The sequence below is a fragment of the Lonchura striata genome, chromosome 25 (genome assembly GCF_046129695.1).
Source record: "Lonchura striata isolate bLonStr1 chromosome 25, bLonStr1.mat, whole genome shotgun sequence".
In the NCBI taxonomy this organism is placed as follows: Eukaryota; Metazoa; Chordata; class Aves; order Passeriformes; family Estrildidae; genus Lonchura; species Lonchura striata.
This window is the reverse complement of record NC_134627.1, coordinates 3,282,054-3,296,916: the sequence shown is the minus strand read 5'-3', so window position 1 is coordinate 3,296,916 and position 14,863 is coordinate 3,282,054. Positions and strand designations below refer to the sequence as shown.

The 14,863-nt window shown below is 48.4% G+C and overlaps 3 protein-coding genes across 3 annotated transcripts; 1 reads left to right on the top strand and 2 right to left on the bottom strand.

Annotated features, from left to right (window-relative positions):
* Positions 1-5,481: 5,481 nt before the first annotated feature.
* On the bottom strand, positions 5,482-5,778 carry LOC110482259 (feather keratin 1-like). The gene has a single exon (XM_021551394.3). It carries the CDS (start codon positions 5,776-5,778, stop codon positions 5,482-5,484), a length of 297 nt encoding a protein of 98 aa, XP_021407069.2.
* A 3,123-nt stretch (positions 5,779-8,901) lies between these two features.
* On the top strand, positions 8,902-9,207 carry LOC144247489 (feather keratin 1-like). The gene has a single exon (XM_077788405.1). The coding sequence runs from the start codon at positions 8,902-8,904 to the stop codon at positions 9,205-9,207; it is 306 nt and encodes a 101-aa protein (XP_077644531.1).
* A 3,366-nt stretch (positions 9,208-12,573) lies between these two features.
* LOC144247488 (feather keratin Cos1-2-like) lies at positions 12,574-12,879 on the bottom strand. Its single transcript, XM_077788404.1, has one exon. The coding sequence runs from the start codon at positions 12,877-12,879 to the stop codon at positions 12,574-12,576; it is 306 nt and encodes a 101-aa protein (XP_077644530.1).
* Positions 12,880-14,863: the final 1,984 nt, after the last annotated feature.

Here is a 14,863-nt window from a genome sequence, read left to right as displayed (position 1 = left end):
CAACCTTTTTGGGTTCTGAATTTCCCTGTCTCAATGGATCTGAAAGAATGATAAAATCCCAGAATGTGTTGGATTGGAAAGGACCTTAAAGCTCATCCTGTTCCATTACTTGTCATGGGCAGGAACACCTTCCACTATCCCTGATTGCTCCAAGCCCTGCCTCAGCCTGGCCTTGAATATCTCCAGGGTTCCAAGGGCAGCCACAGCTTCCCTGAGCTCTCTGCCAGGGCCTCACCACCCTTGTAATAAAGGATTACTTCTTTAAATACAGTTCTAAATTTACCTTCTGCCAATGTGAAGCCATTCTTCTTTTCCTGTCACTACATATTCTTGTAAATAGTCTCTTTCCATCTTGACTGTAGATTCCCCTCATGTACTGCAAGGCCACAATTACATCATTCCAAAGCTTTTTCTCTCCAGTCTGAGCAATCCCAATTCTCACAGCCTTTCCTCATAGCAGAGCTGCTCCATCCCTCTGATAATCTCAGCTTCCTCTGGACTCGCTCCAACAGCTCCACGTGCTTCCTGTGCTGGATCCCCTGAGTTGGAGGCAGCTCTGCAGGGGGGTCTCTCTCTCTTCTGAGCCTGGCAGAATCCCCTCCCTTGTCCTGCTGCCCAAGCTGGTTTGGATGCAACCCAGGACACAGTTGTCTTTCTGGGCTTCCAGAGCACAGTTCTGGTTCGTGGAAGGCACCCCAAAGTTCTTCAGAATAGAATAGAATAGAATAGATTACCCTACACAGTCCAGGGACAACCATGCACCTCTTTCCTCTTTAAGCTAAACATTTGACACAAGCACTCTGTTGCAGCATTTCTGAGAGAGAGAGGGCATGATTTATGTCTGGAATGAGATTTGAGCTACTCCAGCCTAGGCCTCAGATCTGGGCCTTGTGAGGCCTTCAAGCCTGTGGCACAGTTAGAAATTAAGAGTTTGTGGCGCAGTTAGAAATTATATTAAGGTGTGATGGGGAGCACTGGGCTGTCTGGGTGTGAAGTATTTTAGGTTTATAGTGTGGGGTTTAGTCCACCTTAAGACAAAGACAAACAATGTTAGCTTGCCAATGAGAGTGCCTTTGTAAACTGTAAACTATATAGAAGTGTATATAAACTGCCATCTTCTCACTAATAAATGGAGAATGTTTCATTAACCCTATTGGTTTAACGTGTGTTCTGTCCTGTCCAGCTTTCCTGTCTTATGAGGAGCCTGGCTTCAGTACTCAGCAGTGAATGTTTTACGGACAAGACAAAGGGCCAGCTTCCCATCAAACTCCAGAAGGTCCCATCCGAACCACAGGATTCCCAAAAAGGGGAGCACAGTGCAGTGGGCTGCCTTCTCACTGATGTGTGTCCCCATGGAATCACAGAATGGGTTTGGTTGTGCTGCCCAGAAAATCAGACATTATTTATGTCAGAGTTGCACAAGCCTGGGTGCTTGGTGGAATTCCCCAAATCAAACATACCCACCAGACTTTTAATGCCATTATTTGTACTCAGAAATTCAGTTAGAAACTTTCCAAGTATAGCTCTCTATGGGGATGGGTTACTGAGTTCCATACAAGTTACACAACCCAGCTCAATTCTACACATACTCAGGGGAAGGCTCTTCACTTGAGCACAGGGTCTTTTTGACCTGTAAGTGTGACTTTCAGTATTGAAATGAACATAATTCAGCTATAGGATACATGGACCTTGAATATTCTGCCAGGTTAGTAATGTATATATTGGCACACATCAACATCTTGATTTACTACATCCTTAAAAACTTATTTTTCCACAGATGTTCTGGAGTAAGAGATGCTAACTGCAATCTGCTGCACTGGCACACAACATCTTGATTTATTATTATTATTGTTGTGGTTTAGGGATGGTATTCTCCACTTCAGTAGCCCTGATTAAAAAAAAAACCAAAAAATCCACACTAACACTGGCTTCCCCTTCCCCTCCAGTTGGAAGCACAAAAGTCAAAGATCACAGGTTGAGATAAGAACAATTTACTAGAAACAGCAATTAAATAAGATAACAAACAGTAACAGTTACAACATTAATACCAAAAGCTATGAGACTAAGAAATTACTTACAGGAAAATGAAAACATTTCAGATGGTTTCACCCTCCCAGGCTTTTTCTCACTGGGAGGAACAGCCTTCTCCCTGGAAGCAAGAGAGAACAAATACAGAAAGGACATGAGCTAGTATCAATTAACATGGAGCTCTTGCCCATGCCCCCTCCTGCTCACCTGGGCCAAACCATTACAATTTCATCTTTAAGGCTTGTTTAGTTTCCAGATATCCTTGATTAGGGGAACCAGCTGCTGCCTGTTCCACTGGTTAGGTCTCCTTTCTTACTGATTAGGCTGGAAAGTACAGAAAGATCTTTATCATGGCTTGACAATGGTATTCTCCAGTTTAATGCTCCACGTGCTGCTCTCACCCCTTCCCCTCCTTCTCCACTGTGGAGAGCTGGAGAGGAGAATTGTAGGCACAAAAAGCAAAGATCACAGGCTTAGATAAGTACAATTTACTGGAAGAAATTAGATAAGAAAATGAACTATAACCACAGCAATATTAATAACTAAAGTGTGAAAAACACCAATCACTTGTTTTTAGAATTTTTACAAGTTTAATAATAACAAAATGGTTATAAAAATAGTAATACAATTAGAGTAATAAAAATTTAGAGTTAGGACAATTACAAGACAATAAAATGTAAAGAATTACAGACATCCAGATGTTTTTGGACACTAAGCTGCCTAAAACATGCCTGGTGAACAAAGGAATAACCCTTAAAAGCAACAACCTGTTGCATATTCATATATCTCATACATGATGCATAAATTCCTTGCAAATTAAGAATTTTTCTGGTTTTTGTCAACTTCTTCCCCTTAATTCTGGTGGTTCCATAAAGGCAGAGAGAAGGTGGAAGAATGTTTGTCTTTTCCGATAAGGAGGCTGTAACTCTTAATGTGTCCTGTTGCTGTTATGTCTGTGTGAAGAGTTTCTTGATTATATTATCCCTTTCCTTGAGCTAGTAAAAAATATCTTACATTGCAGAGTTTCTATTTTAACATTATGTTATAACCTAAAATTATATTTAACACACCACTTAAGAGAATTAATACAGCTTAACTTTCTAACATTACACATGTAATATTCATTTTAATATTTGCAAAAAGCCAATCATAAAATATGTATTTTTCACGTAAAGTGTACACAAGAGAGAGTGACTCACATGCCAAAATGCAACTGAGGAGATCCCAACCCAACTGCAGCTACAACCATGCCAACAGCAACTCCTTCCTACAGTGACCCCCTTCCCCCTCCCAGCCCCAGCAATGACCTTAGGGGGCACAGAAAAACCTCTGGATGCTGGCCATGCCCTCTCCTGGCTACTGCAAAAATTAACTCTCTCCTGGCTGGAACCAGGGCTGTCCGACATCAAAGATCATCCTGAACTGAGGTAAATTTGACATATTACACATTCTTTCAGTAACTGAAAGAGTCCAATAAAGGTCATCTAGTCCAACCCCTTTCCATGGGCAGGAATATCTGTCACTGTATCAGGTTACTCAAAGGTCCTTCAAACCTGACCTTGGACTTTTCTCAAGATGGGGGTACCACATCACTCTATAACCAACATTTTCCATTGTCTCAGCACACTCATCATCATAAATTTCTTTCTTTAGTGCCTTCTATATCTATCCTATTTCACATTAAATATCTTGCTCCTTGTCTGTGAAAAATACCAATCACTCGGTTTTTAAAATTTTACAAGTTTAATAATAATAAAATGGTTATAAAAATAATAATACAATTAGAGTAATAAAGTTTAGAGTTAGGACAATTACAAGACAATAAAAAGCAAAGAATTACGGACGTCCGGATGCTCTAGGACACTAAGTCACGAAAAGCATGACTTGTGAACAAAGGAATCACCCTTAAAACAATACACTTGTTGCATATTCATATATGCATATATATACATATATATGGTTATGCATACATTCTATTTAAAACAAGAGACTCTGTCTGTTGTATGTCAACTATTTGCATTAATCTCCTGGCGTCTTCGAGTCTGAGCAAGGCCTGAAGAAATTAATTTCTTCTGATAAGAAGCTATGAATTCCTCTCCTTTGGAAGATTTAGGTGTTCCTCAAAGCGAGTATCTCATTCCTAAAAAAAAAACTTCCCCCACATACATAGTCTCTATTTTAACATTATGTTGTAACCTAAAACTACATTTAACACACTACGTAATAAATACAGCATAACTTTCTAACATTACACATATAATATTCATTGTCACATTTGCGAAAAGCCAATCATAAAATCTGCATTTTTCACATTGTCCAATCACTGCAAGCCTTGATAGAATGTCTGTCTCCAACTTCCTTAAATGTTGTCTTTCCTGGGTTTTCTCTCTTGTCCCTTTCTTTCTTAAATATATTTTGACTGAAAGGCCTCTCCCTTGCTCTCCCAGTTCCTCCCCAATCCCACTGGGAAAGCAGATGTAAAGGAGAGCTGCTGAGTGCTGACTGAGTGAAACACACCACACAGGCCCACAGCTGGAGCATCTCCCCCTGCTCATGCCCTGTCCTGTGCCCGGTGTGAAAAATTATACTCACTTTCAAAAACTTTAAAAGGTTTAATTAAAACCTTATCAAAAATACAACAGAAGACTGAATTGAGAAAATATTGCAGCACCAGTAGCTAAGGATTTGTCCCACCATGTGCTCTTCCACACAATGGAGGTTTCTCCTTTTAACCCTTTAACCCCTCCCAAAAAGAACGCTTTAGGAGAGACCAAAAATCTTCTTCCTCGTCATTATGAGCATTGAAGAGCATCGGGCCATACTCTCCAACCCCAGTTCAGTAGAGAAAATTAGAAAACGGAGTTACCTATTGCATCAATATGAATATTTAAATTGAGCTTGTGTTAACAACCTGTGAACAACCATTCCCCACAATCCCCTCCTGTAACCAGCCCTGAGCACCACCTCTCTTTCTGGGCATGTTGGGAGAGGATCTGCAGTGGAATAAATGAGAGGAATACATGAGAGCAAAACATGGACTGCGGATGCAAAAGAACTTTAATGAGTCAAAACAGGAAAATTAGGTCAATCCAAGCTGAGAAGCCAATGCACAGAGCACCAGGGAGAAAATACAGTCTGTTGTTTTCCAGGGTGTGTTTTCCAAGCAGGTGCCCACACAGAAGTGGAGGGAGCAGTGCTCCCCAGGATGGCTGTGTGGGGATCACAGCCCCAGGGAGCACAAGGGAACAAGGACACAGGAGGGAACGGAGAGAGTGGCAGGGGACAGAGGCAGGGATGGGCTGTGCTTGCCAAGAGCCCAGGCTGGCCCTGTCCTTCTGCAAGGGCTGCTGGGGTTCTCAGCCCCTCAGGAAGCAAGAAGCCGATGCTGCGTGCCCAGGGCGGTTCCAGCCCTGGAGTCCCTGGGTTCCTTCCCCAGGGCCAGCGGCAGCAGCTTCAGCAGGGGAGGCACCTCGTGCCACAGAGGCCACTGCCCAAGCCAGAGAGGCCAAAGCCCCCAGAGCTGATGGGCACTCCCTGAGAGCTGAGGATGCTGCCAACAGCAGCCGAGGTGGAGGATCCCACCACGGTGTTCTGTGGGAAGGAGCTGAGGATGGGCCCAGGCAGGGTCACCACCACGGGCGAGGGCTGGATGGCCACGGTGGAGTCCTGGCACTGCCTGACACAGGGCTCATTGCAGCTGTTGGCCAGCGGGGTGGGGCCGCAGGGCTGGCATGGGCTGTAGCAGGACATGTCTTGGGGCTGCAGGCGCACCTGGGAGACAGAAATGGGGAGGCAGAGTTGAGAAAAGGCTATGTCAGAGCAGAGTGTTGGTGCACCATGATGGAGAATAGCAAAGAGAAAACAGCAGGAGGCTGCTTAAAGAAGCCAAACAGCCTCACTGTTTGCTCAATCCCCCAAGAATCTCCTGAAGTGTTATGAAGCTCAGTGACTTGCACACCTGGGCTAGAACTCATGAGACATCTCAGAAAAAACCCAGCCTCTCTCCATGCACAGCTTTTCTATTTCCCTCTCCTACAACCAGCAGTGCTCAAGAACCCACATGGGATTTAAGCAGAGAATGTGCTCAGAAACACCAAAGGAGGAAGAATAAAAGAAAAGGGTTCAGACTCACCTTGATCCCAAGGAGATGGATCTGAAGGAGTGAATAAGAGCACGAGGAGAAGGTTCCCCTTTTATACTGGTCTAGCACTGCCCCAGGCCCACAGGCACTGCACAAGGACAGTAATTTTCCAACACATTCACCTCCAAAGCAAAATATCTGCCCTAACGCCACACGTTGTGGTTTGATTTCCATCAACGCTGCCATTCCATTTCCTCATTTCTGACGTGCTTGCTCTGTGTTGCAGCTCCTTTCACGTGTGCCACTCGAGGCCTGAGGACACCCGGGACCAGAGCGTGTCCGTGCAGGCACAGGATGTGCCCCCGTGCCGCAGGCTCCCGAGCAGGCAGGGGATGTTGGCTCGGGGCAGTGCCTTGCCATTGCTGGCTGCTGCCTCTGCAGGGACAGCCCCAGCTCTGCCCTGCCCCAAAGAGCAGCAGAGCACCCAAAGGTTCCTCTCCTCACAGCACGTCCTGCCTGCTGCCCTCTCCTCCTCTCACCTCACTCCAGCGCCCACTGGACACTGCTTCTCCAGGGAAATGCTTTCCTCTCCCTTCCTCTTGATGCAGATCGTTTGGCAGGCTGGGCATTCCAGGGCTGGGGTTAGAAAGCCAAAGCTCACCTGGAGCTGAATCAGGAAAGCTTGTGGTGGGAAAGGAGAAGATCTTCCACACAGGGCAAGAGCAAAAGGGAGGCTTGAGCCAAGGCTGACTGGAGCAGCTTCACTGGGGGCAGGGGTTACAGGAAAGGGGAAGGTTCTTCAAGGCTTCTGGGCCTTGGTCTTTAGTGGCAACTTTTCATGTCACAGAATCAACCTTCTGGTACTCCTCAGAAATAGGGGTAGGGAAAACCTCCCCATGGCAGAGGAGGAGGATCAGCTGTGAGAACATTTAAACAGACTGGAACAATTGAAGTGTGTGACCTGCTGATGGGCACATGAGTGTTGGTGTCAAAGAAAGCACCTCTGAGCTCCCTTTGGGAGGTCCTCAGCAGACAGGGAGGATCTGAGTAGGATTGACCTGGACTTCAAACATGCCAACACTTCCCTCTACTCAGGTATCTGGCAGGTCCGATGTGCCTTCACAGGCATCTGTGAAGAGCAAAAGAGATAAGAAAAGCTGGCAGCATCTTAGGGGTACCTGGTAGTTCCAGAAACCTTGAAAAGTCAAGACAAGACACAGGATAACAGGAGGAGATGCTGATGGAGAGAGAGAATGGACACAAGGACTCATCTTCCTGGTGAAAGACAACTGGCTGTGGAAGGGAGCTCACCTGGAGGCTCAGGAGCTGAAAGAAGGGGTTCTAGAAAAACACTGCCCCACTGCTTTGGACACATCCTGAGGTCCAAAGCTCTATGGCTTCTGCAGGGCACTGGGGCTAAGGCACACCCCTTTCCAATGCTCCAAATGCCTCCTCAGCCTAGAGAACAACCCAGAACCATTGCAGAGGTAAGGAAACATCCTCCATTTCCCCAACAAGTGAGAGATTTGGGGAAACAGCAGTGCCTGCACTTGGGGATGTGCAAGGAGGGGATGCACTCAGAAAAGCCCTGTGTATAAAAGCAGCTTCCAAAATATACCAAGGACTGATGCACTTCTCTGCCCTGCAGACATGGAGGCAGCTAGGACGCGTCCCAGGAGGGCAAGGAAATGCCTTCAGTAGGCAAATTTCCAGGGAGAGACTCTCCTCACCAGTGGCAGGTCAGGGTCTAATTTTGGGTTGGCCGTGTGTCAGCCTTTTGGTGTGAGGCCAAGCCAGGAGGGTGTGATGTCTGCAGGCCTGGCCAAGGCAGGGCTGAGTCCCCCTCCAGCAAGGGCAGCTCCATCCTGGCCCTGGGAAAAGGGATGCTTGGCAGCTCTTTCACAGGTCACGTGTGTTCTCAGTACTGACAGCATGTATTGGAAAAGTGGCCTTGTTTGTCATCCAGGTCAGGCACCACATTGTGCAGCCAAAGGGCATCGTGGGTGAGGAGAGAGGGAGGAACAGAGAACAGTCCAGACACCCAACACCTCCCCCAGATATTGAGGAGCAGCCCAATGTTCCAGGGCTCTCTTTGAGACTTGATTCATGCCCATGATCAGAGAATTAATGAATCACAGAATCAAAAGAATTGGTAAGACCTCCAAGATCATTAAGTCCAGCCATTACTCATGTGTTCCTGCAGGAAAAATAATTTGGATTCTCATCCCTTAACATGAAAGGGATCTTCATGACCTAGTGGGGATGTCAGAAACGTGGAAATTAAATTACAGCATTGATGGAAACCAAAACATACCCTGTGGCATTAGGGAGGATATTTTGCTTTGTAGATGAGTCTGTAGGAAAATTGCTGCCCTGTGCAGCTACTGTGAGCCTAGGGTGGTGCAGGAGCAGTATAAAAGCGAATAATTCTCCTCACTCTCTCATCTACTCTTCCCATCTCCAGCTCCTTGGGAATAAGGTGAGTTTGAATCATTTCTCCTCCTGCTTGTCCTCATCTGAATATATATCTAAGCCCATAACCTGTCTTCAGATGGGGACTAGTGCTTCCTGCCATGGGTGAGGGAACGGGGCAGCAGGTGTGGCATAGAAAGATACAGGGGCTTGGCTGTGTCCTGAGTTATTGGCGAGGTGCAGATATCTATTTGCTATGTTGTGGGGAGTTGAGAGAAACAATGTCAACCTCAGCATGGGGTGACAGGCTGACCCTCACCCACTGCGTGTGCTCTGCTTTCCCCTGCCCTGTCTCCCAGGTGCTCCTGCAGCCCCAAGACATGTCCTGCTACAGCCCGTGCCGGCCCTGCCAGCCCTGCGGCCCCACCCCGCTGGCCAACAGCTGCAATGAGCCCTGTGTCAGGCAGTGCCAGGACTCCACCGTGGCCATCCAGCCCTCGCCCGTGGTGGTGACCCTGCCCGGGCCCATCCTCAGCTCCTTCCCACAGAACACCGTGGTGGGATCCTCCACTTCGGCTGCTGTTGGCAGCATCCTCAGCTCTCAGGGAGTGCCCATCAGCTCTGGGGGCTTTGGCCTCTCTGGCTTGGGCAGTGGCCTCTGTGGCACGAGGTGCCTCCCCTGCTGAAGCTGCTGCCGCTGGCCCTGGGGAAGGAACCCAGGGACTCCCAGGCTGGAACCGCCCTGGGCACGCAGCATCGGCTTCTTGCTTCCTGAGGGGCTGAGAACCCCAGCAGCCCTTGCAGAAGGACAGGGCCAGCCTGGGCTCTTGGCAAGCACAGCCCATCCCTGCCTCTGTCCCTTGCCACTCTCTCCGTTCCCTCCTGTGTCCTTGTTCCCTTGTGCTCCCTGGGGCTGTGATCCCCACACAGCCATCCTGGGGAGCCCCTGCTGGCCCTGCTCCCTCTCTGGATCAGGCAGATGGACGCCTGCTGGGATCCCTGCCACAGCCGTGTGATGGAGATTCTGAGCTGACCCAGCTGCTCTCTGCACTGAGGCCTCCACTCAGAGTGGCCTTGTTCTCATCTTTTGACTCATTAAATTTCTGTTGCATCCCAGCCCATGCATCTGTGTCATCCTTTCCTCTCTTCTGGTTTCCCAAGGTTCCCAGGAAGGGAGGTGTTTCTCAGGGATTGTTCTGTGAGACAGATGTAGGAAAAGGTGTTTCAGTGCTTTTTAAGATGGGAGACTTGTGTGTGCTTTATTATGGCATTGCTGCGTTCTACCCTTCTCCAGGTGTCTGTGTTACAACCCACTGCAGAAGGTGAGGGGTAACCCAGGTTCTTGTTAATACATCCCTTGGGATTGATTAGGGAGGACCAACACTGAATGATTGGTGTCTGTAAGTCCACACAGAGGGATTATTTTAGAAAAATACGATTGGACAGGAAAACACATCTGTAGCCATTATGGCTCTTATTTTCTAAAGCAATACAACAACATGAAAGCATGGCAAGATGAAAATGCAACCACATCACCCAGAGACATGCACAAGGCAAAAGGTAGGAAGAGAAATTAGGGGCAAGATTGTCAAGATCTCCCAAGCCACAGGCCATGTGATGAGACTTGGTTGATGTGCACTCTTGGTCAAAGTGATCACAGACTGGACCTGTCAGGTGGTGGGGGAAGTCTCAAAGAAGTGGTGGGAGAAAAACCCGAAGAAAATCCACAGAACATAAAATCTATTTGGCTTATTTTCACTCAGTTTCTGCTGGAGATGCTCAGGTTCCTGCCTTGGAGGGGGAGCTTCACACTGGATCATGTAATGTCTTGGATGATGGGACCCTTCAGGAGCCCTTGACACCTTCTAAGCCAACACAGCTGCCATCACAGTCAGCACAGTTGCTTTGGTTTTGGCCCAATGGGGCCCAGCAGCAGAAATGAACACTGTCAGGCCACACCTGAGTGTCCTGGTGCTTCCCCTGGGGAACAGAGGGGCCCCCACAACCCAGTGCTCTGTGCAAGGGAGGGCTGCTCCGGGTGGCAAGAGACACCAGCACCAAACTCCTGCCTCATTCCAAGCCCATCATGCACCCTCTGTCAGACTAGATCTGAGGTTGGCCATTACACAGCCAGAGCTCACCTGCCCCAGTTCACCAAAGCACCCTGGTCTCCACAAATGGGGGAATGTTTTGAGTCATTATCCCTTAAGACATCGATGAACAGAATGAACCAAACCTCTTCATTGGCCCTGTCAAATCCAAGGATGATTTTCTCTCCCTGAACAAACCATTCTCCTCTCCATACCCATGAATCCCTGTGCGTGAGTCAAGTGCTCTGATCTCCTCACCATCCCGGCCCCCCTGCACTAAACTCAGTCTGCTTTGTCCTGGTGGTTCTTGCATTACAGCCTGTGCCCAATACGGGGTGTAGGATTATGCTTTTTTCTGACCTAGAGATGGGAATACTTAGAGACATTTTAAACATTTTTATTCTATGTTCAATCTCATGAGAAGAATGAGACAATACAGATATTATCATTCATGCTATTAGAATAAGAAAGCAACTATTCCTAAATGAAATACATTATAAGTGTATCTTGGCCTATCAGTTTATCCCTCCCATGCTGTAAATTCCTTCAAGCAAATCATCTAAAATTACTCCTTGTGCATCTTAATTTGATGTATCTTTATTGGTTCTATTTCTATAAAGTTATTAGTTCTATTTGCAAAGCCAACCTTTGAAACTTGCTTCTAGTTCCATTTCTCTGTCACCCATGTCTGTCAACAGATGAATGCAATGTGGGCCTTCTGTCAGGCTTTGAGAATTCCCTACAAATTCATTTCCCACACGGGGGTTGGCAGCAGGCGAGGGCTGAGCAGAGCAGCATCCACATCTCCTGGCTCCGCTCCTGCTCGCACAGCCCAGGGTGCTGCTGACAGCCCTCGGTGTCTGGGAGCATCAGTGTCAGGGACAGTGAGATTGAGGGCTCCCTCATGGCACTTTGTGATGTGCTTAAGTGGCCACAGGGGCATCTTCTCAAGGTGATGATCCTGGAGGTCTTTTCCAACCTCATTGATTTGTGACCCTCAGCAATGACATGAAGCTGAGGGGAGCAAGAGCTACGGCAGATGGAAGGGTTTAAATCCACAGGGATCCTGACAGACTTGAGCAACAGGTCCACGTGGAACTCAGGAACTTCAACAAAGCCAAGTGCAAGGTCCTGACACTGCCTTGGGGCAATCTCAGAAATCAATAGGAACTGGGGGTGCATGGGAGGAGAGCTGCCCTGCAGAGCATGGTCACATGGATGCATCAACCCTGCTCTGGAGGGCAGCTGGAGCAGTTCAGGTTTTCATTCAGGAGAAGAGCAGGGTCTGGAGGACCTTATTGCAGCCTTCCAGTTCATGGGGTGGTGTAAGAAAATTGGAGAGAGACATTATATCAAGTGATTGGATGAGGGGCAGGAGTTTTAAACTGGAATAGGTTAGCTGGAGCTGAGATACTCTCCATGGCAGGAGGGCTGGACTAAATACATTTAACAATCTATTCCAACAAAACCCATTCTGTGCTCCCATCATAACTGGGGTCTATGAGAAGGCAGTCCATTGAACTCTATCCCTCCCTTACAGAAATCTTTCAGATCCATGGGATCTGCTGGAATATGATGGCAATCCAATAGCTCTGTCTGGACACATTCTCTCCTGAGGATTTGTGTCACACTGTTGAGATGAGAAAGGAGAAGGAACAGAAGTGCAGAGTGCATGTTTGTCCCTGGACAATGTAGGGGAAATTCTGTCCTGACCCAAAGAGGCAGAGAAACTCAGAACCCAGAGAGTCACTCAGTGCACGCTGAGCACTCCCAATACCAGCCTGTGCTGACAGCCGGGGCAAAACCAGCCCCAACAACCCCCACCCAGACACACCCCTGGGGCAACATCTCTGCCAGGCAAAGGATGACACAAAGACACAGGCTGGGATGCAGCACAATTTAATGAGTCAAAAGAGGGAGGAGAGGGGGATCCAGGTGGAGGCCACAGTGCAGGGACCAACTTCAGCAGGGGAAGCACCTCGTGCCACAGAGGCCACTGCCCAAGCCAGAGAGGCCAAAGCCCCCAGAGCTGATGGGCACTCCCTGAGAGCTGAGGATGCTGCCAACAGCAGCCGAGGTGGAGGATCCCACCACGGTGTTCTGTGGGAAGGAGCTGAGGATGGGGCCAGGCAGGGTCACCACCACGGGCGAGGGTTCGATGGCCACGGTGGAGTCCTGGCACTGCCTGACACAGGGCTCATTGCAGCTGTTGGCCAGCGGGGTGGGGCCGCAGGGCTGGCAGGGCCGGCACGGGCTGTAGCAGGACATGTCTTGGGGCTGCACGTGCACCTGGCACAGAGAGCAGAGGGACGTAAATCACAAGGGGTGTGTAAGGATCCAACTGTGACCTCACCATGAGGGAGCCAAGGCATGAGCTGCGAATGAGAGCTGAAGGCTCTTTCTGGAGGCACAGGGGCTCTTCCCCTCATACAAACCCCACCAAGATCTCAAGCCCAGGGTCATCCCCAACCAGCCCAAATCTGGGGCATTACTTCTGCCAAGACCCAGCAGTCACACACTTCCCACTCCTTTCCTCCTCTCACAAAATGCACCTGCAAGATCTCACATGGTAAAAAGTCACAGGTATGTGCAGAGAAAGCCCAGAGAAGAAGGAGAAAATGCAGAATGAGATTCAAACTCACCTTGTTCCAAGGAGATGGAGGTGAGTGGAGTGAATGTGAGGTTGGGGAGAACAGCCTCCTTTTATACAGCTCTTGCATTGCCCCAGGCCCACAGTCCTGCACAAGGGCGTAATTTTTTAGCAGACTCATCTTCAAAGGAAAATATCCCACATAGTGGCAGCGATTCACATTTTGCTTCCATCTACGATGCCTTTTCATTTCCTCATTTCCAACATTCCTGCCCTGCATTGCAGGATCCTTTCATGTTCTGTGATGAGAAGCAAAGGATATCCCAGGCAGAGCCATGTAAGTGAGGGCACATGGACAAAATTGCTGGATGAAGGCAGGGAATGATGGTTTAGGGCAGTCAAAATCAACTCTTTGCAGCATCCCCTGCAGGGAGAGTCCCTGCCTCGCATTGCACGTGTCAGGCAGCACACAATAATCCACTTTTTATGAACATTTAACTTGCTTCTCTCTATTCACTCTCTCTCTGCTCTCCTTAAGAACTGCAGCATGTCCAGACAGCCAAGCTGTTCTAATGTTTCAGCTCTCTTGCTCTTAATGCCTTTTCCTAGGTGTTATGAAAGCCAAAGCCCACCTGGAGCTGAATCAGGCAAAGCACATGGAGGAGCAATAAGAAGATCTTCTCCAGACAGGCCATCCATAAAGGGAGCCTTGGACACAGGCAGCCCCAGCATTCAACAGGGCAGCTTCCCTGAGGGCAGGGGGTACAGGAAAGGTGAACATGCTCAAAGGTTCATGTCCTTGGTCTTTACCATCAGGAATTGCTGTCAGGAACTCACGTTCCTGGTAATCCTCCAACATCTGGAACAGCAAAGATTTCCCCAAGCAGAACAGAATCTGATAGAGGAGCATTCAAACACACTGGTCTGGCATGAGTGTGTGTGGATTGATGTTACGTGTTCACTGGGCTCAGGACAAAGCCTTTCTCAACTCCCTTTGAAAGTCGCAGGGACCATGGAAAGCATCTGAGAATTGGAAGAACGCCAGAGAGTGTCTGGGGTTCAAGAGAGGCATGAGAAGGAGTCAGGGAATAACAGGCCAGCCAGACTTTTTTTGATATCTGGAGAAGTGATAGAGAAAATCACTACAGAATCCAACATGCAGTGCTCAGGGAGGAGGTGTGCTCAGAAAGCCCTGGATGCAAAACCAGATTTCAAACTGCACCAAGGACTGATGCACTTCCCTGCCCTGCAGACATGGAGGCAGCTGGGACGCATCCCAGGTAGGCAAGGGAATGCCTTCAGTAGGCAAATCTCCAAAGCCAAACTCTCCTGACCCATGGTGAGTCACGCTCCAATTTTGGGGTGAGGCCAAGCCAGGAGTGCGTGATGTGTGCAGGCTTTGTCCCAGGCAGGGCTGAATTCCCTTCCAGCAAGGGCAGCTCTGTCCTTAACCCTGGAAAACCATCGTCTGGCACTGGGCTGAGCCCACACACCACAGCTCCAGGCAGCCCAAAGGCCATTGCCCTCAGCCTGACTTGCTTGGCAGCACTGCCACAGCACAGGGTGTGCACAGAATTGACAATGGCAGGACTTGGTGTGTCCTCCAGGTCAGGGTGCAAAAGGTGCAGCCAAAATGCATCCTGGCTTGTAGAGAGGGGGAAG